General features: G+C 39.1%; 1 protein-coding gene across 1 annotated transcript in view; it reads left to right on the top strand.

Moving 5' to 3' along the window:
• Window positions 1–351: 351 nt before the first annotated feature.
• Window positions 352–26153, top strand: part of B3GAT2 (beta-1,3-glucuronyltransferase 2) — a 210080-nt gene continuing 184278 nt past the window's right edge. The window contains exon 1 of the mRNA XM_073626756.1: window positions 352–1939. Coding sequence (XP_073482857.1) covers window positions 1292–1939 — 648 coding nt within the window. The 5' untranslated portion in view covers window positions 352–1291. The remainder of the gene's footprint in view (window positions 1940–26153) is intronic.

Here is a 26153-nt window from a genome sequence, read left to right as displayed (position 1 = left end):
CACTGAAGATTTTTGCTGCAAATTGAATTGATGCGTGTCAAATGTCCTTGTGTTGTTTACGTTTCGTCTGCAGTGCCTGATAGAGTACTTCTGCAACAAGCCTATCTTGTTCTTGTTCCTCCACTTGAGTTTTTCAGCTCATGGACATGATATCTTAGTATTGTGGTTTAGGATGAACAGGTCAAATCTAGGGAACTGCGAAACAGGCTGAAAAGGCAATACAAATAGAACATTATACTTGCATATAAAGCAGCTCACAAGTCTGCAGCTGAAGTCGCAAGCACTACAAAAGCTTTTCAATCTCATTTCTCATTGCCAACCACAGGGGGTCCCTCTATTCTTCTCCTCCCTTTTTCCCACCCAGCAGCTCATCGGACTGCAAAGAAAGAGAAACAAAGAAGAAAGGGGTTGGGAGAAGCAGAGGGATGCAGGGAGCAGCAATCAAACTCAGTCACAGTCAGTGTATAGCTGAGGTTCTTATGCTGAGAGAATCACAGCACAACTCTGCACAGCTTACCAGACAGCTCAAGCAATGAGAAGGAAGAGACAAACAATTCCCTTCATCCTCATGATCCTGGCTATGTCCAAGCTTTCCTAGAAGACCCAAGGCACTGACAGATGTATTTTTTCATTATATTGACAGTCTGGAGCACATGGATGCTGAACAAGACAAGAAGTTTACGGAGGCAGAATAGGACCTACTAGATGCCTGATCCTTGTATATTACTTGGTAGCTGTCCCTATTCTTCGCGGTGCCTATTCCTCTTTAGTCTCCAAAGACCGTACAAATGATTCAATTTTCAGAAATTAATTGGAGCTAATGCCTTAACATTTGTTCTTCTAGAGCTACTGACATGACTTGAATTGGGTTCAATATGTTTTGGAGCTGGAAGTCACAGTAAGGGTCTATAATGATTCCCCAGCATTGATAGCTCACCAGCTGAAGCATTTAAATGGATTTACTTTGGTGAAAGGGATTTCTCCATGATCTGAATCGTGTGCTACAGTATATATTTATTTTAATTCTGGATACAATAAAGGGATATTTGTTATTTAAACACAATAAGGAACAGAGCATATTTTTTGAAGTTTAATATAATTCCAGAATGAGGATTCACCTGCAAGAGAAAATTGTGGGGAAATTCAGATGCTGGCTTGTTTAGTATGTTATAAGGATATTTTTCATGTTCTGCTTTTCCCACATTTTCCTGGATTGGAAAATAGGATAAATTTAGCATTTATGAAGTTTTTATTCTTTGCTTGAATTGTATTCACCTTTCTTCATTTCAGGATGAAGTCTGTTTTCTATAGTCGTTTCTTCATTCTTCTTCCTTGGGTACTGATTGTTGTTATTATTATTGATATTGATACCAGGAAACCATCCAACACCAGCAGAGTACCCACCGCCCGCTACTACTCTCCATACTGGAGACGCAGGATTGGTCGTGCAGCTTTGATGCGACCCCAGCCAAGTGACATCAGTATGGGTACATGGACAACTAATCAGGAGCACCTAACCAGTCTTAATTCTCATAAGGGAAAGAATGACTCTCTTCCCATTATATATGCCATCACCCCCACGTACAGCCGACCTGTTCAAAAAGCAGAACTAACTCGACTGGCTAACACATTCTGTCAGGTGCCTCGGTTACACTGGATAGTAGTAGAGGACTCTGCTCAGTCAACAGATTTGGTAAGGCGATTCTTGGCCAGGGCAGGTGTAAGGGCCACCCACCTGCATGTTCCCACACCACGGAGGTACAAAAGATCTGGTTTACCTCGAGCTACCGAACAGAGGAATGCAGGATTAGCTTGGCTACGACAACAGTACCAACCCCAGAGGTCAGCAGTCAAGTCACCTACACAACAGGAGTACCCCGCAGGTGTTGTCTTCTTTGCAGATGATGACAACACATATAGTCTGGAGCTTTTCCAGGAGGTAATTTTATTACATTTACCACACAGCACTATAATGATAGTTTGCATTGCTGGAAACTTTCCAGAGCATCTGTTTTCATTCTATGCATATATATAAGCAGATACACACATCTAAATTTCTATTTCATATTTGATTCCAAGTGCAAAGGTACCTGCTTTATGTTTCAGCACTAAGGCTGGTAGACAGCTCCCAGCACACTTTTGCTACTGTGGATGCCTCTAGCAAACTTTCTGATGCCACAAACACCCTGCTGTTTTTATCTCCAAAGAACTCCCCACAGCCGCTTTCATGACAGTGTGTGTGGAATTTGAAAGCAAGCAGGATGGGCTTAGCAACAGCAATGAATGCATACAACTGCAGCCTAACACTACAGTAGTATGAAGAGAAGAGAAGGAAAGGGAAGGGGGGGCGTACCTCTCCCAGTTTCATTGGCTCATCTGCATGCATTTTGCTCCGTTTAACTTGACTGGACATAGTATAGAATGCAGTGAAATTGTACTTGCTTTATATACATCTCTGAGTGGGACATTAGTGGGTGTGTTCATAACCAGTAATACAACAAAAGACCAGTAAATGTCACAGTTTGTTATTTAGCTTAAAAAGTGTTAACTTGCATTTTTGTGTTCTTATCTGAGCAGTGATAAGGATATATGTTAATAGTATTGGTATATTGCAAGTATATGCTGCAATGATTGCGATTTCCTAAATAGTGTTCTAAGTATTGACACTACCAATATGTAGCAAAACATGGTCTGCAGAGGGAGTCATAACACCAGTTTCCACAAAGCAATGCTGTAGTTTTTCTGTTTGTATGACAAATAGCCAGTGAACTATACCCCAAAGCAAAAAGTTACATAAAACAAATATATATTTGGTTTGCAGGTCTAATCCTAATTTACAGTATCCTCTAATGTTAACAGAGTGTGTTGAAGGAGAATATACTATGTGTAATAACACACTAGCCATGCCTCTTTCAATTATCTAATCAGAACACATTTCTTAGATTTTTTTAAATTATATGATCCCGTGGATTAATATATTTTTCACATAATTGTTGTTATATATTACATTACCTTAAAAAAAAACTGTAATGACCAGCAGTGTCTAAATATACCAGTCTCATGAAACAGCAGCACCTGCATGAGCCTGTGTTAGTTTCAGATTTGTTATAGAGCTATTCAGGAACCCCTAAATCAATGTGCTTCTCTGCATTACCTTAATGAACTTGCTTCTATGCGTCAACGCCTCTGGCATCTCATTACTGCACAGTAAGTTGGCCCATCAAAGTGGTGGGTAAAAAAGAGGTGCAGGATGGGTCCGATTTAAGCAATCACTTCATCTAGGAAGTCAAGACTTCTTTAACATGGTGTCCAAAGTTTAGGAGCATCTAGAGGGCTCTAGAACACATCTGAAGCAACCAATAGGCAAGTCAAAAAGTGTCAGAACTTACAGGTTGACTTTAAGAAAAAGTCAAATGTGTTTACACATTGTGACATGGGGCAATAATATTTGTAAAAATGGTGCGCTAGTTCAGAAAGAAACTTTTCTGTATTATTGAGCAATAAATCATAAAAGGCAAACAGGCATGATGATATAATGTGTATAGAACATAAACTAGAATAAAACAGTGTCCAGTTACACATGTGTAAAATAACAATAAAAAATAAAAAAAATGTGCTTCAAGAATCAACCCCTGGGATCCCTGAAGAAGTCCAGTGACGCAACGCGTTGGGTAGAGCCAGTGACGTAATTTCCGGTGACTCCGTTATTCAGAAGTGCAGTGAGGAGGCAATAGTAATTTTGGATTGTTATGCAATATTTTAATTGTTTTTAATGTAGGCAGATATTGGATTAGTTTAATAAATTTGGATATTTTCTTGCCAATATTGCGCTATGAATGTCTGTTTATATTCTGAGTGATGCGAGAAATGGGAGGCAAGGAGCCAGCTAAACCTCTGCAGAGAGATCATGGAGCGAGGTGTGGATCTAGGGAGACCGATCATTTTGGTGGAAGTGATCAGTATTTGAAGGCCTTTATTCTCTATTATAAAAGTGCAGTTTGACCTATTGGTCAATCTCTGAGGTGAGCGGCTATTTCACCTGAAGGTGGTGGGTTCAGTTCACTGACACATGACTATAAGAATCTTTTCTGACATTTCTCAGCAACAGTGGCTTTATTTTGGACTGAGCACATACATGTTCAAATTGGATTTGCGTTTTTTTTTTGTATTTTTGGAGCACATTTTTTTTTATTTTTTTGTTGTTGTTTTAAACATTTGTAACTAGACACTGTTTTATTTTATTTATGTTCTATGCACATTATATCGTCATGCCTTTTTGCCTTTTATGAATGATTGCTCAATAATATAGAAAAGTTTCTTTCTGAACTAGCGCACCATTTCTACACATATTATTGCTCTATTTTTAGTGTTAGAGTTCACTAGTTATTGGTTGCAGCTGTTCATTTTTGGAAATTAGGGTGTTTTTTTATGTCACCACATTAATAACTGATTAGGAATATTTTATATCACAATTTTCAACAGTTGTTGTATATAGCAGCGCATAAGTAACTATACACAGATTACATTGTGACAGACAAGGACCTACTTCTCTCAGAAAGGGTCAAGCTACATGAACATAGTATTTTGTGGCTTCCCACTCATTCTTTTTGCATTCCATATTAGAATGAATAACAAATCAAGCAGGGGGAGTGGTACCCACTAGTAATGGCTGTGACATATGTAGAGACCTCATGAGCACTGATCTCACCACCAGAGTACCTGAAACATGTTCAGTGGTTTAATTCTGCAGCATCTGGATTATGCATTTTAAATAAAATGATACTTTAAAGCAGAGTTCTGCCCGCCCCTTTTAAAATTAAAAGTCAGCAGCTACACATACTGTAGCTGCTGACTTTTAACAATAGGACACTTACCTGTCCTGGAGTCCAGCGATGTCGCACCGCAGCTGATTTTTCCATTGGCTGGTCGGGTGCTGCCGCTGTCATTGCGGGTAGGGGAACCCGGCGGTGTAGCCTTTCGACTGGCCCGGCAGAAGGGGAGGAGGAGGAAGGGGGAGGGAGACCGTGCTGGTGATGAAAATTGCCGCAGGCCAGTCTCCCAGAAACGGGGACAGGGTACCTGTAAAAACAGGTACCCGCTCCCCCTGAAAGGTGCCAAATGTAGCACCAGATGGGAGGAGGAATCAGATAAGTGGAAGTTCCACTTTTGGGTGGAACTCCACTTTAAGGAATCCCTTAATGCCACACTGTTTAAATAATAGCCTAGGCACATGAAGGTGATCTTGTTAAAAGTTTTTTTTTATTAAAGTATGGCTTGTGTACTGCTAGTGGAACATGTCCTCATTGCAGGTGGTATAAAGTAACAGGTATTTGAACTTCAATCTATGGACTTGAATTATGGGCTTTTAAGAGTCAATGCCAACAGTTGATTGTGTAGCCATATTTCAGATATGTTGGAATGGGTAGTTGTGAGAAATATATATGCTCTCATCGAAACTTTTCAATAACCATCAAGCAGAGAATAAACAGATCCACTTTTCAAACGAACAGGACCAAAACATCCAGTCAGTTCCTTTCTCCTCACTTCCACTTTTTATCACTACAATAAGTGCTCCAGAAGGGACCACAGGAAGATGATATATAGTGTAGTATGTTTTAATATAATAAAGAATTATACCTAATAAAATTTTTTCATACCATTTTATTTGGTAAAATTCTTTATCATAATAAAACATACTACACTGTAGACTTCCCACCCTCTGACGAAGTCTATGATGAAACAGGTTAGCATGCGTCCACACGGCTATAGCGTCAGTCAGTGAGTGTGTCGCTCAACCCGGGATCACCACAAGCAGTAAGTCTATGAGTGGTGAGAGCTTCATACACAGGCTGTGAACTAATAAAAAGGGTTAAATGGTTTTACATGCTTTTAATGTTTTTAAAGTAAGTTCATTATTTGTGGGGCTTGTGGGAACAATAAACTTACAGAGTTACACTATGAGTCTGTTTGCTTTTATTGTTGGTCACTTCTGACTGGGGGAGGCTCCTCATATACACCGGATTTCTGTGTGAGCAGATCTTGGTTCTAAAGGTGTAGTGGATACCAGTTTCAGCCGACCAGAGGAGGATTCCTAAGCACAGCTAATATCTGTTCCGGTGAGTGTAACATCTATAGGGAGCAGGACCCCACGTGGTGTGGTGATGGGATCTTTGAAGTGACCTTGAACATTGTTTCCTGCCCTGCATGAGAGTTTTATTTAACTCTTTGGACTCACTTGGTGGAATGGAATTATTGACTTCATGATCGGGTTTTTTTAATCTAGCGCTGCTAAAGCTTTCTTAGTGGATAAAGCATATTGTATTGTCATTATGTGAAATTTATCAGTAGCTGCTACCGGTGTAAATACAAGTTTTATCTGTATACAGTATGTACGCTAAGCAAAGTGATATTGTACACAATCTATGTGATATAATTACTCGTGGTTTATAAATTTTAACAGAATTTTGTTTACTTTCTGTTTACTAAAAAGAGATTTTGGATGGTTCCTGATGAACCAGCAAAAATGTGTGCAGTAGGTGGTCATGTTAGTTGCCCTCCCACCCGTAATCATTTGTTTGAAAAAAAAATTTTGGTAGCTGGCAGGGCCGACTGTCACAATACAATATCCACAGCGGGAAATTTGTCCATACTCACTGTGTTTAATGGATGGAAGGATTTATTATTTATTATGGCAGGATGAACAAAATAAAATCTATATGTGTATGGACAGCTTAATAAAGTAGACGGATAAAAATCTAGATCTCTACACTCTAAAACTGAACTAGAAACTGTGTCAATATGTTTATATAAGTATATGGAAATGCAAAATTCACTTGAAGCAGGTCAAATGCAGGTTAGAAAGGGGTCAACTGCAGGATGCACCTGTCAAATAATTTTGAATGATTTCAGAAGCGTTTTAAACTGATGTCAGATACCATTGACACAGGCACATATTCACATTAGTAAAGTGACTGGGTTTTTTTTGGTTTGTTTTTTGTTTTTTTTGTAGTTGGTACTTGGTTTTTCTTTCGCAGTTAAGAGCTAAACCTAATGAGAAAAACATATTGTATTTTCAAGTGGGCATATTATGAGTTCTGAATGTAGGGTTTATGTTTACTAAGAATTTCAGATGTGTATATATTTGTGCTTCTATGTGTTATTGTGTTAAATAAAGAGATTTCTAGATTACCTCTTGGAGGCAGATTAGCCACTACAACAATGCTGTCTCACTGCTCAACAACCATTGAAATACCAGCCACACAGGGAGATGGTTGTTTTAAGTGGGTTATCTAACGCTCAGATTTGCATTCATTTTAAGAAATTCCTTTTAACTATTTCACAAAATAGAACTGCTATACCACTTCATAACAGCTAGCTCCATTGCAAAAAATACAGTACATTAGTCCAGAAAAAATGAAAGTCTTGTGTTAATAATCCATAACTCCGTGCCTTTTTTTTATGCCAATTTGCCACTCTTAGATCCCAAGCCCATCTAGGGTGGGTGTGTTTTTCTTTACACTTCTGTTGGTCCCACCTACAAAGCAAGCCAAAGGTGCTACACAATGATGGTACCTTAAAGTACTATGATTGGGACTTAAAACAAGCAACTTGTTAAAATGGGGGTATATGGTGAGGGGCTGTTGCACATTCAATTTAGTGTATATTCTTCTTAACTGGGTTTAATGGAGCTACCCTTATAGCAAACCTGTACTTCATCCATTCAGGCATCATTTTGGTAGCATTATATCATTATATATCGCTATATCTTTATATTAATATTCACACCTATACATTCAGCCTACCTTCCACTTGTTACATAACATTGCTCTGCCACTTTATATTATAATAAGAGCTGCTCAGAAAATCATATTATAGACCATACTTTTTCAGCTCCATCACAGGTACATTATAGACCATTAACATGTTCACACATTTTCCATACATCACAGCTTCATATTTCTATAACGTTCTATAATATTTGTTCCCATAAACAAAGCAAACTTTCTAATTCGAATGGATCATTTCAAGCATGACAAATCTTGTAATGATTGATCTTTCTCTTGAAACTCTTACAGCTCTGGTGAAAGGGACCTAAAATATAGCACCTATAAATAATGCTATGGATCTCCCTCTGTGGCTCCTAAAACGATTGTTCTTGACAGATTGTGTTGATAAGGAATTAAAAGGCACATCCTCTATTTGTGTGCTGCTTTCTTGTCAATATCACAAAGCCTATAAAGTTTACAGTTCACTAAATTCTGGTGGTAAATAGCGTTATGCTCTATTGAGTTGCCTGCAGTGTTTTCGAAATGTAGAAAAATAAAGTAATATTACAGAAAAATAAGTAAAGTGAATTTTTAGAGTGATAGATGCCAGTAAGCACCAGTTTACAGAAGAAGAAGGGACAGGCACCTCTAAGTGCAGTATCTCACAAATAATTTATTGCAAAAACAATATATTATACACTAACATAGTGTAGTAAGGGGTAAGGGATATATGGGGGGCTTCTAAGGTGCTGGTGTGATGGTATGTGGTGTCTGCACTCTCGGTGGACCATCCAGTGAAGCTGAAGAGCGTCCGGACACTCTGGGCCAGAGTAGAAAGAAGGCGGGTGACTGTGTCAAATAAAAAATAAAAAGTGCGCTAACAATATGAAAATGCACAAATATAAATGCATTTAAGTAATAGTGAAAACCAAAATCTACTGAGAACAAATAAATAACTCAATAAATAACATAAGTGTATACGTGCAAATCGTGTGATAGAATGGCAAAATGAAACTAATAAAAAGTGTACATATGAAGTACAAAAAATGTGAAAACGTGAAAATTACTAATCCTAATCCGTGAATTCAGACATGAAAAGTTCATCAGTAAAAGCACTTCCATCCACTATGCAGCTTTGCAACAACCAATATCTCTATGAGTAGATCGACAAAGGAGAGGGATGTGCAAGGTGGTACAACTCCGCTGGCGATGACTCCAATCAATGAGAGTAGTAAAGGTGGACTCTTACCCTCCGTGTTGGACCCCCTCGCTGGCAGGGTCTATCCAGCATGCAGATTTTGCCCTCTGCAGGGACCGTATGTTGAGAAGATCTCCCCAGCAGCTGTCAGAGATGCTGTCTTCGGTCCGGGCTAATCCAAGTGAAACACCTGGAGGGGGGGGGGAGAAAGCTCTCTTGCTCCCAGTGTGGCAAAGAAAGAGAGCGGGGCTCCAATAGTGTAAAAAAGTTTCTAAATGTATTAATAAAAATAATACAAGCCAAAACGGAGAGTGCACGCTCTGTAAGGTATGAAAAACAATTAAAAACAAGCCGGCATATAAAACTCGCAATAACCCGTGCATAACATGGGGCAATCGTGGCGGCTTACGACGTAGCCACGCCCTGTGTCAGGCATTGAAACACAGCTTAATTTCCTGTTGGGGACATCTCCTGGCTGGCACTTCGTGCCACGCTGTGCTTCAAGGCCTGACACAGCTATCTGCCTTCTTCCTACTCCAGCCCTGAGTGTCTGGCCATTCCTCAGCTTCATTAGATGGTCCACCTAGAGCGCGAGCACCACATACCATAACACCAGCACCGTGGAAGCCCCCATATATCCATGAAATGCCATTTTCTACACTACAGCATGTGAGTGGATAATGTATTATTTTTACAATAAATGATTAATGAGATACTGCACTTAGTGACGCCTGTCCCTTCTCCTTCTGTTTCTAGTGCCTAAGAGCTTGCTTCTAGTCTTGGACTGGTAGCCCACATGGATTATCTTTCTCCCTCTTATGAACATGTATGAGACCTTAATTATAGACTGTCCCAGCCAAACCATTTGCCTTACATTTTTTGGTGCAATGCTCTTTCTGTTACCAGTTTAACGGTATACAGTACAGGAAGATTAGGGATTACAAACTTATATATTACAGCACATTTATGTATCATGGTAACAAAGGTAATAGTGACAATTTCGTGAGAGTTTGCATCCTAGTTGGATGTAATACTACCCATGCACACAACTAGCTAGCACCAAAGCTGGAGGCTCCTAAGGGTGTTCCATTGAATTTGGTGCAGCAGGCAATCAGAGTCTTGCCTCCACCCCCATGCCTGAAAAATACTAGTATAAATATTTTCTTTTAAATAACCTATATTGAGATTTTGTATGTAATCAATTATACTATCATATGGAATTCATAGATAGATAGATAGATAGATAGATAGATAGATAGATAGATAGATAGATAGATGAAAGATATATATATAAACCCAAATGATACACTGATTTTACAAAGATTGGCTTTCCATTGAAAAAATGCTAAATCATTTGGAGGGTTGCCTTCTTTTTATTTTTCATTGATGACTTTTTAAATGTTGTTTGTTTAAAATATGCTAAAAGTATCTTTTGTGAATTGACAGTGGGGCTCCTAAAAGAAAAAAACAGTACAGTGACTGTTATGTTATTGAAATACAAAAGCCCACAAAACTTCTTATTGTAAAATTATGTGTTGTAAGTTATGAAACTTTAAAAAGATTGGAAACCACTTGCTTTCACTGTGGCCACTTAAAATGTCCCTAATCTAGGCAACTGGGGTCCTTGTAATGGGTTGGTATGTTTATTCTGGATACCAGAGGTCAGATTTTGAGTTTGGGATCACAGGTCTGCACACCTGGCATGGCAATTGAATGGCTATTTGCTGGAATTCTAATTAACTTCATATAGGGGAGCGAGGGTGTGAAAACATCTGGTAACGCCCTTGTTGTAAAAGGGAGAGTGAGATTCCAAACAGACAGGAACAGAGCTTATGGGCCATGACAGTGAGAAGCCATGTGGTGACAAAACTGCCAAATCGACCAGTAAAAAGATGATTTGGCCCTCACTCATTAAGCTGCATTACTGCTTAAGGAGTGCAATATAACACTTAAGGTATGCTAAAATGACCTTCAATAATATTGGATGAGAGGCCACTTTAGCATACCTTAAATACCCTTTACATTAAATGGCATTGCAGCTTGATGATTCAGGACCATCGTTGTCTAGTTAGAAGATACAGTAAATCAGGGGTAGGCAACCTTGGCCCTCCAGCTATTTTGAAACTACAAGTCCCATGAGACATTGCAAGACCCTAACAACCACAGGCATGACTCCAAGAAGCAGAGGCATGATGGTATTTGTAGTTTAACCACAGTTGGAGGGCCGAGGTTGCCTCCCTCTGCATTGAATGCTCCTCAAAAAAAGTAAATATTTGAGTAGGTAGTTCTATATTTTTCCAATTCCCTTGACTAGTATCAGCCTAGGATTATAATGTGTAATCCACAGGCGTTGTATATGATTTTTTTTTTTTTTTGGCAAGGCTCTGTTACTGTAATTCTACTTATCTTGTACAATGTTTCACTTTGACGCACTTCTGTGTTCCCAAGTTTTTGTAATAATGTTGCTTTATTGAGAATCTGGGGCAAAGCAAGAATTAAAGTTTGTTTTTTAAGCGTCAGATAACTTTGGGCTGGTAAACACTACAGTGTTACATTATAGGAAAACTATTTGAGTTGTAAATCACTTACAGAAATTTGAATAGAAAGTTCCACTTCATGCATCTGATTACACTATCCATTTCTCATAATTTACACAAGGAAGTTGTCACTTAGCAAATTTCTACCTGTTACAGACTAGCAACTGATGTGAAAAAGAGTCCTTGTTATGTTAAAAAGTACATTAGCTAATTTTACTAAGTCTTTTTAATGGTTTTTATGACATTACTTTAGAATAGAATTTGCCTGAAAATGTTAGTAAAGTGCCTTTTTTCATTTTCAAGACAAATATTTTAACAAGCGGAGAAAATTCTGCAGGGTACTATCATATCTGTCTACTAAAATCTTACTATTGAGTCTGGTGACTGCAGTAAATAAATGTTGCACTGAAAAATCTAAAAGGGTAATTCCAGGTCAGAATAAACAAAAGTAAATGTTAGAGTGGGGATTGATGAGCATAGTGCGCAAATGTACACTGACCTTCCTGTCCATTCTTTTCAAATCCCACATCTAAAAGGCCATCGTCATGTACCCTCTGGAAGCTGTAAACCATACTTCAATTTATTCTCCCCTAGGTGTTGACCCATATACCGTATGTCCATGGCTAAATAAATGGAGATTGAGGCCTAGAGCACAGGTCCTGGTTGTTATTTAAACTGGAATTTTAATGCAGAAGATCAGATTATTTTGACAAATTGTCTACCTTGGAGATATTCTTTACATTTACTTTGACATTTTAAGCGAGTAAATAACAATATTGAAGTGAATAGGGGCCATTTTCTCTTGGGACTTACGTGCATAGATCCAAGTCAAATGTCCAGAATGCTTCATTACATTCCCTTAACCACTTAAGCCCAGGACCATTTGGCTGCCTAAAGACCATTGGACTTTTTACAGTTTGGCACTGCGCTGCTTTAACTGGTAATTGTGCACTGTTGTACCCAAACTAAATTTGCATCTCTTTTTCCCCACAAATAGAGCTTTATTTTGATGGTATTTGATTGCCTCTGCAATTTTTATTTTTTGCGATATAAACAGAAAAATACCGAAAATGAGGAGTGAAATCAAAAATGTACGCCCTTAGAAATCCCGAAGGCGATGCTTGGTTTTCGGGGCCCCGTACGTGGCTAGGCTCCCAAAAAGTATCACACATGTGGTATCCCCGAACTCGGGAGAAGCAGCAGAATGTATTTTGGGGTGTAATTCCACATATGCCCATGGCATCAGTGAGCAATATATCATCTAGTGACAACTTTGTGCAAAAAGAAAAAAAATATTTGTCTTTTTCCCACAACTTGTGTCAAAATATAAAATATTCCATGGACTCGACATGCCTCTCAGCAAATAGCTTGGGGTGTCTACTTTCCAAAATCGGGTCATTTGGGGGGGTTTTGAACTGTCCTGGCATTTTATGCACAACATTTAGAAGCTTATGTCACACATCACCCACTCTTCTAACCACTTGAAGACAAAGCCCTTTCTGACACTTTTTGTTTACATGAAAAAATATTTTTTTTTGCAAGAAAATTACTTTGAACCCCCAAACATTATATATTTTTTTAAAGCAAAGGCCCTACAGATTAAAAATGGTGGGTGTTTCATTTTTTTTTTTCATACAGTATTTGCGCAGCAATTTTTCAAACGCATTTTTTTGGGGAAAAAACACACTTTTTTTTATTTCAATGCACAAAAACACACTATATTGCCCAAATGTTTGATGGAATAAAAAAGATGATCTTAGGCTGAGTACATGGATACCAAACACGACATGCTTTAAAATTGCGCACAAACGTGCAGCGGCGACAAACTACATACATTTTTAAAAACCTTTTAAAAACCTTTACAGGTTACCACTAGATTTACAGAGGAGGTCTACTGCTAATATTACTGCCCTCAATCTGACCTTCGCGGTGATAGCTCACATGCATGGTGCAATTGCTGTACAACTGCGGCAGATGAACGGCAAGTGGTTAAACACTCAATAGCTCTGTGGGCTGTAAATTAGTAATATGTTGAATGTCCCTAATACACAGAAGTGCTAAATGAAGCATTCACTTTGACTGTGCAAACAACACTTTTGCACTGTTCAAGAGGTATTGAGTGTACTCACATTCACCTTTACATCACCTCTTGGGCATTTTCTCTTTCTCCAGTGACTGAACAAGCTCTGAGTCTAAATGAGTCTAAAGGCTGTGTTTATGTTCAGCAAACATTTGCTTTTATTTTTTTAATTGCTAAAAATGTACAGTTTGACCCTGAATTCTTATACTTATTGGTGTAAATAGAAAATACAACTGAATGCATTAATTCAATTTACAAATAATAATAATATGATCATAATATAATATTCTAATCCATACCTTCAACCCAATAGAACAAAATGTTAAATATATATATATATATATATATATATATACCGTATATAAAAAAGAGCCTTTGTTAAAATAATCACAGTCAGCCAGACAAACCTGTGTGGTTTTATTTAGGGATTACGTGTCTATTTTAATATTCAGTGGGAGCCTTTAAACATATAAATAGGAATGTTTTAAATCTGTTCTAGCAAATCAGCATCTGAGCTAATCGGATTAAATATTTGTGACTGTTTGAACACTACAGGGTTTAAAGAAACAAATATTTGCTGTTACCAGATTATTCTAGCTATTGACAGTCCCTTGCTTTGTCTCCGATGATGCAAAAACCTGTGAGCCCTTCCAACAACAGTGATAATTAGAAAAGGTTATTTTTTTATTTTATTTAAAAAAATTTTTTTTGGCTCTTTGTTATCTGCTCAGAAAGCATTTTGTTAAATGATTCAAAACTATTTGTGTTACAAAACAACATGTGTAATAAGGCAAAACCAGCACAAAAAGCACTTTGACCTGATAACAATCACCTTAATTTGTTCTGACTGCTCCAAGCAAAGTTAAGTTAAAGTGTTTACTCTACATTGTCGATTTTATTGTAGTGGTTTGTGAAAATATTGTGTGTCCCTTATGCATATGCATATGAAGTGTACATTCTGCATTCAGAGCTATATTTAGTATTTATTTTTGCTGTTAGCTACTGCATTTGATTTGGTCACATCTGTCTTTTTAGACAACTTTGTGGTGTATGCTGTAACCAAAAAAAAAAACAATCTTACCAAAAACCACATTTGTTTCCATATGATTGAAGTTCAATTATATATCAGAATGGTGAACAAAACATATTCTCCTTTATGGATCTTACATACCCTGGGGGATCTGAGTAACTAACCCTGCATTCCTGTTGTACTGTAGTGGAACTAAGAAATCTAACATACATAGGCTAGAGTTTTCACCAATTGTTCTTCAACGTACACCATGGCCTGAATGATTCCAGAAGCTAGTGGCTTTTAGCCTGATGATTTGGAAATGAAACACGGTAAGCTTGCCCTTACATAAAATAAGTTAAACTCAGAAATTTAAATTCTTCTTTTTTTTTTCTTTACAAATCCAGATGAATACCACATACCTTGATAGCTAAAACAGAAGAAATAATCTTAATTTTATGAGTAGTACTAGGAGAAATCATAGAGCTACCTAACCTCTAGGGATTTCTTTTCAAATTATTGGCACCATATAATGGCACATTTTTATTCAGCTCCAACACCTTGGGTGAGGATTGACATTTGAATAAAGCTAGCCAATTAGGACAGCCTTAGATAGCAACATATCTCTGAGAATGATGGGTGGGAAGATATCTGCCCATCTTTTAATTAACTGCATGAATACTGTGACTCACCACTATCCTCAATGGTGACCACAGCGTGGATACATTTGTTTTGATCCTTCCGCCTCTGTTTCTGTGTACTGTAGTAGAGTATACTGTAGGTATGAACATATTTACCCCTTAATGGAGATCTGTAAAGACCCAATAATAGCAAATGATCCTCAAAATCAGGAGAAATACTTGAAATTGTATTGTCAGTCTGGTTTACCCTCAATCCCAATAAAGGACAACCTTGAAAACATAGAGGAGGGTAGTTTGTGGGGGAAATTTTTAGTAAAACTGGTGCACACTCAGCTTCTAGGTTTTTTATTGTCAAAGCTTAACAAACTGAAGTTAGAAGTTGAATGGTTACTATGCACAGCAGCACCAGATTCTTTGTTTGCCAGTTTTGGTAAATCTACCCCATGTGTTTATGAGCTATGGAAAGGAAACAATAAACTAAAACAGCCTGTTTGAAATAGTTTGGGAGAAAATAAGGACCAGGTTAGGCTTTCATTTATGGGAAGCCAAGCTTTTACTCTGTGATGCTAAATCCTAATTTATCATCCTGTAGGCAGTAGCATTAAATGTGCATTTATTTTAGTTTTAAAATTTAATTCAATAGTATCTTGTTTTTGTTTGTTGAGTTATACCTATCTTGGAACATGGTGAGTTTTTTTTCTGTGCCATCAACATGTCTCAGATTCTTACTTTATCTTTAAGTTGAGCTTATTTATTTCTCTGGCCATTCCACCTTGGTTTAAGCTCAATAGCCTTTGGCTTGAATTACTTAATAATCTGATTTAATGAATGAGCTTTTAAACCCCCTTTTCAATGTTATCTTGAGCACTTGATAAATCGTTAGCACATTTTTTACTTGGACCCCCTAAGGTCATCACATTTATTTCTCCTCAATGTTCACAGATATAATCCACTTAAAAAAAATATGTGATTCCCATTATGAGAGGTTAAGAGCAGATATCACGATTTTGCAAGAGACCTATTTTTGTACCAATAAACAATGGAAATTTATAAAGATAACCTACATGTTACTATACTGTCCAACTGTCCAAGAAAGGAAATTTTCTTTAACTATCTGTTGTGTCTCTAGGACAGGAAGTGAAAGGAAATCTTGCCATGGGAAGCAGGCAGCAACAAAAAAAACAAGCTGCCAGGGATCTTAAGGCTGGTTCACACCAGGTGTGGTAGGACTGCACTGGGTGGCAATTCCAGTACAGTTCCACCGCATGAACAAGGCAACATGTCTTGTCTCCTATGCGCCCAGTACACACAAATGCATTGCAGTGGTGTATGGGCACGGTGTGGTGAAAAAGGTACTGCATGCAGTGCTTTTTTCAGTGCCAGGCAGTAGGAGGCAATCAATTGCCTAGCACAGCTCAGCCTGCAATTAACTATTATGAGATGTCTGTGTGACATCTCAGTAAAGTTTACTTTTTTTTTAAATCGAAACAATGTCATTCAACAAGCTCAGTGCATCATACCTGCGCTGATCTCAGCTGGACTTCAGCTCACACTAGCCGCTGCGATGCAGTGCAGCAGCTGGTTTGCACCAGCCCTTAACCTTTCTCTATGCTATTTAACCACTTGCTTACTGGGCACTTAAACCCCCCTCCTATCCAGACCAGTTTTCAGCTTTCAGCGCTGATGCACTTTGAATGACCATTGCGCGGTCATACAACACTGTACCCAAATTAAATTTTTATAATTTTTTTCCCCACAAATAGAGCTTTCTTTTGGTGGTATTTGATCACCTCTAAAAAGACTGAATTAAAAAAAAAATGTATATTTTGTTATAAAAAATTTAAAACAGGTAATTTTTCTCCTTTATTGATGTACGCTGATGAGGCGGCACTGATGGGCACTGATAGGCGGCAGTGATGGGCACTGATGGGTGGCAGTGATGGGCACTGATGGGTGGCAGTGATGGGCACTGATGGGTGGCAATAATGGGCACTGATCAGTTACACTGATGGGCAGCACTGCTAGGTGGCACTGAGTGGCACTACTGGTGGGCATTGATAGCTGGCACTTGTGGGCACTGTGAGGTGGCACTTGTGGGCACTGTTAGGTGGCACTGTGGGCACTGTTAGATGGCACTGTTAGGAAGCACAGATGAGGCAGATGTGCCTCTTCCACTTCAGGACCTTTGTCCCTTGCATCTGAGCCGGTGATCGGCTTTTTTTTTCTACTCACGGTGTCACCGTGAGTAGAAAAAAAAAAGATTACCGATCTTTTGTTTACATCATGTGATCAGCTGTCATTGGCAGTCACATGTGACTCAGTGATTACAGCGCGCGTAGGGCGCGCGCATAGGGGAGGCCATCTACTGACGGCCTCCCGGGAATTCAGGTCCGCGCTGTGGCCGTCATTCGGCCATAGCGCGGATGTCAAGTGGTTAAAACTAAAAATGAAAAGTTTCGGCTATACATTAACTTTAAGTAAGCAGCAGCCTTGTATTAACCATTTGGGCAATTTTTTCAAGTATACTAGGAATTTGTAAAATACTTGACCCTGAACAATCTCATGAGGTCTCAAACTAAGACTGGCCATACATTATATAATTTCCCTATATAATTTCCTTTTCCTTCAACTGCGTAGTGCAAGGGCCTGTCTAATTGCATAAAAACTGAAAGCGTTTACGATTGACCTCACATTGTTTGATTTTGGTAAATCTAAACGAAAATGTATGGCCAGCCTAAAAGGTGATCGCACTTTCAGTGTTGCAATTGTTACCCCTACTTTTTCAAATCTGATAGGGGCTAGGTTTTCAAATCTAGCCTGCAAGTTGAACATCCACAAATCTATCTTCCTGATCCTTTGGCTAAATTGATGCCAAAAGTTGGCCAAGGTGATGACAACAAAAAGGGGAAGCCTTATGGAATTGTAGGGATAGCAATTTTGACTTTTACTAAATATATAAGGTTTGTAAAATGAAGACAGTGTGGCTTCTATGCTTTTTTAGGCTTATTTCAGAAAAAGAAGGTCTGTACTAATTTCCACTACCCCTGAAGAGAAGCCAGGTATTTATTTTCTGATAATTTTGAAGGATGGAAAGGCTTAATTTAATATTAAAGCTTGGGTGGGCAGATTTATTAGTCTAAAGAGTTCAATAGGATGCACAACTAGTGTATATATAGATGAGTGACCCACTGATTTTGCTACTGAATACCTGTCCTAAAAATTGCAAGTCACCAGAAAAAGATTTGATTTTGTTTTAGCCCGGGTTCACACCTATGTGAATTAGATGCGGCTTACAACGCATCCAATTCATAGGACATTTTAAAATATATTCATATAAATGCATCTGGTTCACATATGTGCGTTGCATTCCCACTGCGCATTGCACAAAAAACGTGTGCGTTTTCTGGGCATTACGTTGCGAATTACAATCCCAGTATCTTCTATGGGAACGCATCTGATTCGCAGATGCATTGCGTTCTGAACATGGATTTTCTCCTTCTCCTCACTACACCTCCCCTTCTCCCCCCCCCCCTCTCCCTGCTCTCTGATCCGCAGCTGAAACGCAGATGAACCTTTGAACAAGTTATTTTTATCTCCCCAGTGAAACCTGAGCTTCAGTTCGCACCGCACAAATGTGTGAAACCGGGCTTAAGGTTTGGTTGATCTCAGAGGAGGAGGCAGATCTCTTGGGTATAATACATGTAATCTTAGATTAGAATATTCCAAGCTGGACCAATGTAACTATGCAATAATATGCATACCTTATCTTCCGCTATAAGTCTCTATTTGCCACAGTCAGAGTTCAGGCTCAGGGACCAGTAGCTATAGCAGTAGAGAAGCACCCACCAACCAGCAGGATAAGAGAACAAGCAGGTCACCCTGCCAGATGATGTAGGCTCCCCCCGAGGTGCGAGTCTGAGCACTAACAGGTATTCACCAGAGCTCCTGATGGTGGAGATGGATTTTGCTGCATGTTAGGAGGTGAGCAAACCGTGGTCCAGTAGCAGATCTAGCAGGTACGGATCAAGCACAAGTGTAGTCAGTAAACAAGCCAAAGGTCAGTAACAAGTGGTTGCAAGTTGGGATCAATCAAAAGTGTAGTCGAGGAACAAGCCAAACGTCAGTAATGAGAGGTAGTGAAGATAAGGACAGTTTAAGGTATGCAAAGGAGCAAGATATTGGTTGGAGAGAGCACAATAATCTGGCAAACATTGCAGAGACATGGCTTATATGAGGAAGTTCATGGGAGGTGCAAATAGTTCAAAGTTCATCAGAAACAAGTGACAAGGCAAGAAAGTCTAAAGGATCAGATAGGTAGCTGACCAGCATCTCAGGAACAGAAGAACAGAAGTCACTCCTGGACACAGCAGAGGCTGTGGTCCTGACACTTTTGTGTTAAGGGGCCTTGTGGAAGTAAGAAGGACTCCCCCTTAGAGCACTCCTGGTTCCCAAGATATTACAAATGCCCAATGCAGGAAAGTAAGACAAAGGAGTTGGAATACCCAAAACTTTTGACAAGTGCCTATACCTTCTTATTTAGCTAGTAGTCACTGGATGGGTATCGCCATCCAGAAGAATAGGCAGCTTCCCCTGTAATGTAGTAGCCACAAAACTAGAAGTTCTTCTAGTAATTTCATTGTAATTATTACTCTATTAAGATCATGTAGGTCCCCGTGGCCTCCAAGCACTTGGGCTCCAGTCCTGGCATAAAGCGGTATTAAACCCAAAGACAAAAATGTATTTTATTGCAGATTACCAATTCTTAGATGCGGTGACTGCATTAGCTTTTTTAGGCTTATTTCCCAAATATTTGTACCTGTTGATCCAGCCAGCAAGTCTGTTATTTTTTCAACTTTAACAGACCAAGCTGTCCAGCAAAAGTAACTACTTAAAAAGTGTTAGCTGGAAGTTGGCTTTAATTTGTTCGTCAAGTCCATCTAAATCTGCTAGAGCATCTAACACTACCCTCTCCCCAGATTGACAATATGGTGTCTCTATTGCTCCTCCATTCAGAATGCAGACACCCTAAGACAGGACATGTGTTACTGTGCAGATCACCATATTAAAATTAAGGGAAAAAGTCTAAAATAAAAAATAAAAATTAGCCAAAACTTTTGAAGATTGGTATACAGCAATACATTACATTTCTGTTTTTTAATTTAATACCACTTTAAATCCAGGCACACAGCCTTCTCACAGGCGAAACTACCCCTCAGCATGGACACCGCTCTTACCCAAGTAGAGTAAGGAAAAAGGACCCTTCTAGAACATTGCCTACCTAGCTAGATCCAACTCACGGATGACAAGCTCACCAGAGGGTTGGCCAGCTGACAGAATGGACAAGACTCTCTGTACCCACCCTAACAAAGAAATTCATAGCCTACTCAATAGAGTAATAGGCACGTGATCTGACACAGATTATACCTGAGTGCAATGTTCTGCCAGATAACCTGCAAAATGATAAAGCAAAACACAGCAAAGCTGTTAAGAGAACTGGAGAGTGCAAACTCTGGTGCAGTTGTGCATGGTAGTCAATCAGATTCTAACTCCAGCTTGTTCAATTAAACTTTGACAATAGAATCTGGAAGCTGATTTCTATGCAGAGCTGCACCAGATTTTGCACTCTCCAGTTTTAGTAAATCAACCTCAGTTTTTGTGCAATTAAAGCTAACCATACACAAAGCAAATTTTGGCTGGTTCCTAGTGAACCCACTGCAGTTCAAGCCCTTTTGTCAACCCCCCACCCACTCTGAAAATCAAAGGAGCCGGGTGGAAAGTTGTCAGCTGGACAGTGGATTCATCCAATAAGATCTAACCACTGTTTGATGAAAGGAGAGATTTGTCCATCCTTAGTGCCGGTTCACACTAGACGCGGCACGACTTGCAGGTCGCCTCACCGAGGCGACCTGCACACGACTGCCGGGGCGACTTGCAAGACGACTTCTGTATAGAAGTCTATGCAAGTCGCCCCCAAAGTAGTACAGGAAACTTTTTCTAAGTCGGAGTGACTTGCGTCGCTCCTATTAGAACGGTTCCGTAGCACAGAACGGGAGGCGACTTGTCAGGCGACCAGGTCGCCTGACAAGTCGCCCCTGTGTGAACCGGCCCTTACTCTTTAGTGTGGATGGGGGCATAGATCGTTTTCTATGAAATCTTATAGTGTATGATCACCTTACGTTATCTAGAAATCTAGAGACATTTGCGATGGGACATGTACGGACATTCAACGCCTATGGAAGAGCCCTGGGGCCATCATAAAAAAAAAAAAACTGAATTCTGACTTTGAAACTCAGAATTCTGAGATTGAAATTCAGAATTGTAAGTTTAAAAAAAATACAGAATTCTGAGATTCAAAGTCAGAATTCTGAGATTCAAAGTCAGAATTCTGAGTTTCAAAGTCAGAATTCTGAGTTTCAAAGTCAGAATTCTGAGATTAAAAGTCAGAATTCTGAGTTTCAAAGTCAGAATTCTGAGTTTCAAAGTCAGAATTCTGAGATTAAAAGTCAGAATTCTGAGTTTCAAAGTCAGAATTCTGAGATTAAAAGTCAGAATTCTGAGATTAAAAGTCAGAATTCTGAGTTTCCAAGTCAGAATTCTGAGTTTCAAAGTCAGAATTCTGAGTTTATAAATATAGTAGTCTATAGGAAGATTTTAGGACCAATGAGCAATAATGTAGTAACACTCACAGATCATCATTCTGCAGACATACATGTCTTCTGCTCTGTATATGGATATGTAAATCTATCTTAGTTACAGCACACAGTATAGGGAAGCAGGCAGTGCTGGATTCTCTGGTTCCTCTGCTGTCTTATCCTTCTCTGTCATCTGCTCCAACATAAAGAGCCATGCTGAAAACGTGTGTATTGTGTGTGAGTGGGGGGGACACAGCTTCCATAGATAGCAGAACACAATGGCCAGCACAGCACAGCTCTGCACCCCAACTTGTAGGAAACATTTCACTTTTGCCCCTACATGAGGGAATTGTGAATGGCTAGAAAGCAGCAGGACAATATGTTCATAACGGATTGATCATAGTAATTACTTGTGTGGACTAGTAGAGATGTTTCACATACAATTAACCTCATATTAAACATAAAAGCAAACATAAACCAATTCCGAGAGATAGTGTAGTGGTTGGAGCAGTAGGTTTATATTGGTGAAGTTGTGGGTTCTAGTCCAGGTGAGGGTAGTTTTTTATACATATATATTTTAAAATATGAGATAGTGAGTGCTTAAATTGTATTTTATCAATATATCCAAAATTGATTTCAAGGTATATTAACAAAGACACACTGATATATTGAGCACACAAAGTTGTAGTATATGCTGCCTACTATAAATTAGAGAGTAGAGATTTCAAAGAAAAAACTGTGTATATATTATTAGGGTGATCAGATGGGATCATTAGGGTGTCATCTTCAGTTTCCCCTGGGGGGGCAGTTCACATTTCAGGAGGCTGGTCATAACAAATCGATCATAATTCACTCGTCTGGATTAATATAGTTGTTTCACAGATAATGAACCACATATTAAACATTAAGAAAGCAACCATTAAGAACCTTTAAGTGATAGTATAGTGGGTAGAGTACCAGGCTTATAGTGTTGAAAGTTCTGGTTCTTATCCAATTCAGAGCATGTTTTTTAATTATATATATTTTCAATATAATGATTTTATATTAAACTTATTTTAAACTATAAGTTACTGAGAACTTGATGCAGGGGCATTTTTCCATCCAGTGACACCACCGATGCAGGGTAATTTTTTTCCATGCAATGACACTACCGATGCAGGGTCATTTTTTCCATCCAGTGACACCACTGATGCAGGGTCATTTTGTTTCCATCTAATGACACCACCGATGCAGGGTCATTTTTTTCCATCCAGTGACACCACCGATGCAGGGTCATTTTTTTCCATCCAATGACACCACCGATGCAGGGCCATTTTTTTCCATCCAATGACACCACCGATGCAGGGTCATTTTTCTTCTTCACTACTGTTAGCCCCTTATGTGTGCTCCAGTTTTAAACTCTAAGACCCCTTTCACACCGAGCTGCCCATAGCGTCCGCGGTAAAACGCAGCTATTTTTAGCGGCGTTTTAACCCATTTCGGCCGCTAGCGGGGCACTTTTACCCCCCGCTAGCGGCCGAGAAAGGGTTAAAACCACCCGCAATGCACCGCAATAGCGGCGTTTTGCCGGCGGTATCCCAGCGCTGCCCCATTGATTTCAATGGGGAGCAGCGGTGGAGGAGCGGTAAACACATCACTCCAAAGAAGCTGCTGAAAGGACTTTTTTTCCTGTCCTGCCAGCGCAGTGCTCCGGTGTGAAAGTCCTAGGGTAGAGTAATGTGAAGTCTTCACAATGTCATTGGATGGGAAAAATGACCCTGCATCGGTGGTGTCATTGGATGGGAAAAATGACCCTGCATCGGTGGTGTCATTAGATGGGAAAAATGACCCTGCATCGGTGATGTCATTAGATGGGAAAAATTACCCTGCATCGGTGATGTCATTGGATGGGAAAAATGACCCTGCATCGGTGGTGTCATTACATGGGAAAAATGACCCTGCATCGGTGGTGTCATTACATGGGAAAAATGACCCTGCATCGGTGATATCATTACATGGGAAAAATGACCCTGCATCGGTGGTGTCATTGGATAGGAAAAATGACCCTGCATCGGTGATGTCATTGGATGGGAAAAATGACCCTGCATCGGTGATGTCATTGGATGGGAAAAATGACCCTGCATCGGTGATGTCATTGGATGGGAAAAATGACCCTGCATCGGTGATGTCATTGGATGGGAAAAATGACCCTGCATCGGTGGTGTCACTGGATGGGAAAAATGACCCTGCATCGGTGATGTCATTGGATGGGAAAAATGACCCTGCATCGGTGATGTCATTAGATGGGAAAAATGACCCTGCATCGGTGGTGTCATTGGATAGGAAAAATGACCCTGCATCGGTGATATCATTACATGGGAAAAATTACCCTGCATCGGTGGTGTCATTAGATGGGAAAAATGACCCTGCATCGGTGATGTCACTGGATGGGAAAAATGACCCTGCATCGGTGGTGTCATTGGATGGAAAAAATTTCTGTGTCAGTGGTGTAGCTAAGAGGAAAATGGCGCTGCATCAGTGTCAGTGGGGATAAAGTGCAGCCAATCAGTGAAAGGGAGATATGGGCGTGTACATTGTAGTACACACAGATTATAGTGCAGAGCCCAGGGATGAGTTATGAGATATGATGGTTATCATGCAACTTCCAGGGACAATCTCCTGAAATTGAGAACTGGCCCCATGTCACCAAAATCATCCCAATATATACACAGATTTGTAAAAAAATCCCTACTCTCTAATTTATAGTAGTCAGCATATACAACTATTTTATCAATATGTCTTTGTTAATATGCCTTGAAATCAATTTGGATATATCAATAAAATACATATATATAATATATTTTAAAATATGTTTAATATAAAATCAATATATTAAAAATATATAACTAAAGGTTATGCCCTCAACTGGATTAGAACCTACAACTTTCAACACTATAAGCCTGTTACACTAACCACTAGGCTATCACTTAAAGACACTTCAACAGTGCTTTTTATGTTGAATATGAGATAAATTGTGTGTGAAACACCTTATCAGCCCATACAATTAATTGCTATGATTAATCTGTTATGACCATAGACACACATTGTCCTGCTGCTTTCTAGCCATTCACAATTCCCTCATGTAGGGGCAATAGTGCAATGTTTCCTACAAGTTGGGGTGCAGAGGTGTGCTGGCCATTGTGTTCTGTTATCTATGGAAGCTGTGCCCCCCCCCCCCCCCCCCCCCCCCCCCCCCCCCCCCCCCACTCACACACAATACACACGTTTTCAGCATGGCTCTTTATGTTGGAGCAGATGACAGAGAAGAAGGATAAGACAGCAAACCAAGGAACTAATTAATACAGTAGAGGAACCAGCACTGCCTGCTTCCCTATACTGTGTGCTGTAACTAAGATAGATTTACATATTCATATACAGAGCAGAAGACATGTATGTCTGCAGAATGATGATCTGTGGGTGTTACTACCTTATTGCTCATTGGTCCTAAAATCTTCCTAATAAAGACTACTATATTTATAAACTCAGAATTCTGACTTTGAAACTCAGAATTCTGACTTTGAAACTCAGAATTCTGACTTTTAATCTCGGAATTCTGACTTTTAATCTCAGAATTCTGACTTTTAATCTCAGAATTCTGACTTTTAATCTCAGAATTCTGACTTTTAATCTCAGAATTCTGACTTTGAAACTCAGAATTCTGACTTTGAATCTCAGAATTCTGACTTTGAAACTCAGAATTCTGACATTGAAAGTCAGAATTCTGAATTCTGACTTTCAAACTCAGAATTCTGACTTTGAATCTCAGAATTCTGACTTTGAATCTCAGAATTCTGACTTTCAAACTCAGAATTCTGTAAAAAAAAAAATTTTTTTTTGCAAACTCATAATTCTGTATTTTTTTTTTATGATGGCCCCAGGGCTCTTCCATAAACGCCCACTGGTCTGGCTTTTGTTTTTGTTTTTTTAATACTCTTTATGTGCTTTTCCAATGTCATATATTGTGTTAAGATGTAAGTGAAACACACTCCACATTATATTAAGTCTGTAATCAGAGTAAATACCTTAATATACCTTCAAGTACAGATACTGCTGCACTGATAGTCCTTATTATTAAACCAACATGATGCAGCTATGAATATGGAAAGCTTCAGTGAACTAAATAATAATAATCTGAAAAAAATAAAATATAAAGTTTTGTTCCTAAACTTTTAGCTGTATGTGATTGATCACAGCCCTGAAATAACAAGTATATAATACATGCATAATATATTTCTCTGCATTATGCAGGCA

This window comes from Aquarana catesbeiana, linkage group LG04, assembly GCF_042186555.1.
Source record: "Aquarana catesbeiana isolate 2022-GZ linkage group LG04, ASM4218655v1, whole genome shotgun sequence".
NCBI lineage: Eukaryota > Metazoa > Chordata > Amphibia > Anura > Ranidae > Aquarana > Aquarana catesbeiana.
Note: the sequence above shows the minus strand (reverse complement) of the source record. Positions and strands in the feature narration are given on the sequence as shown.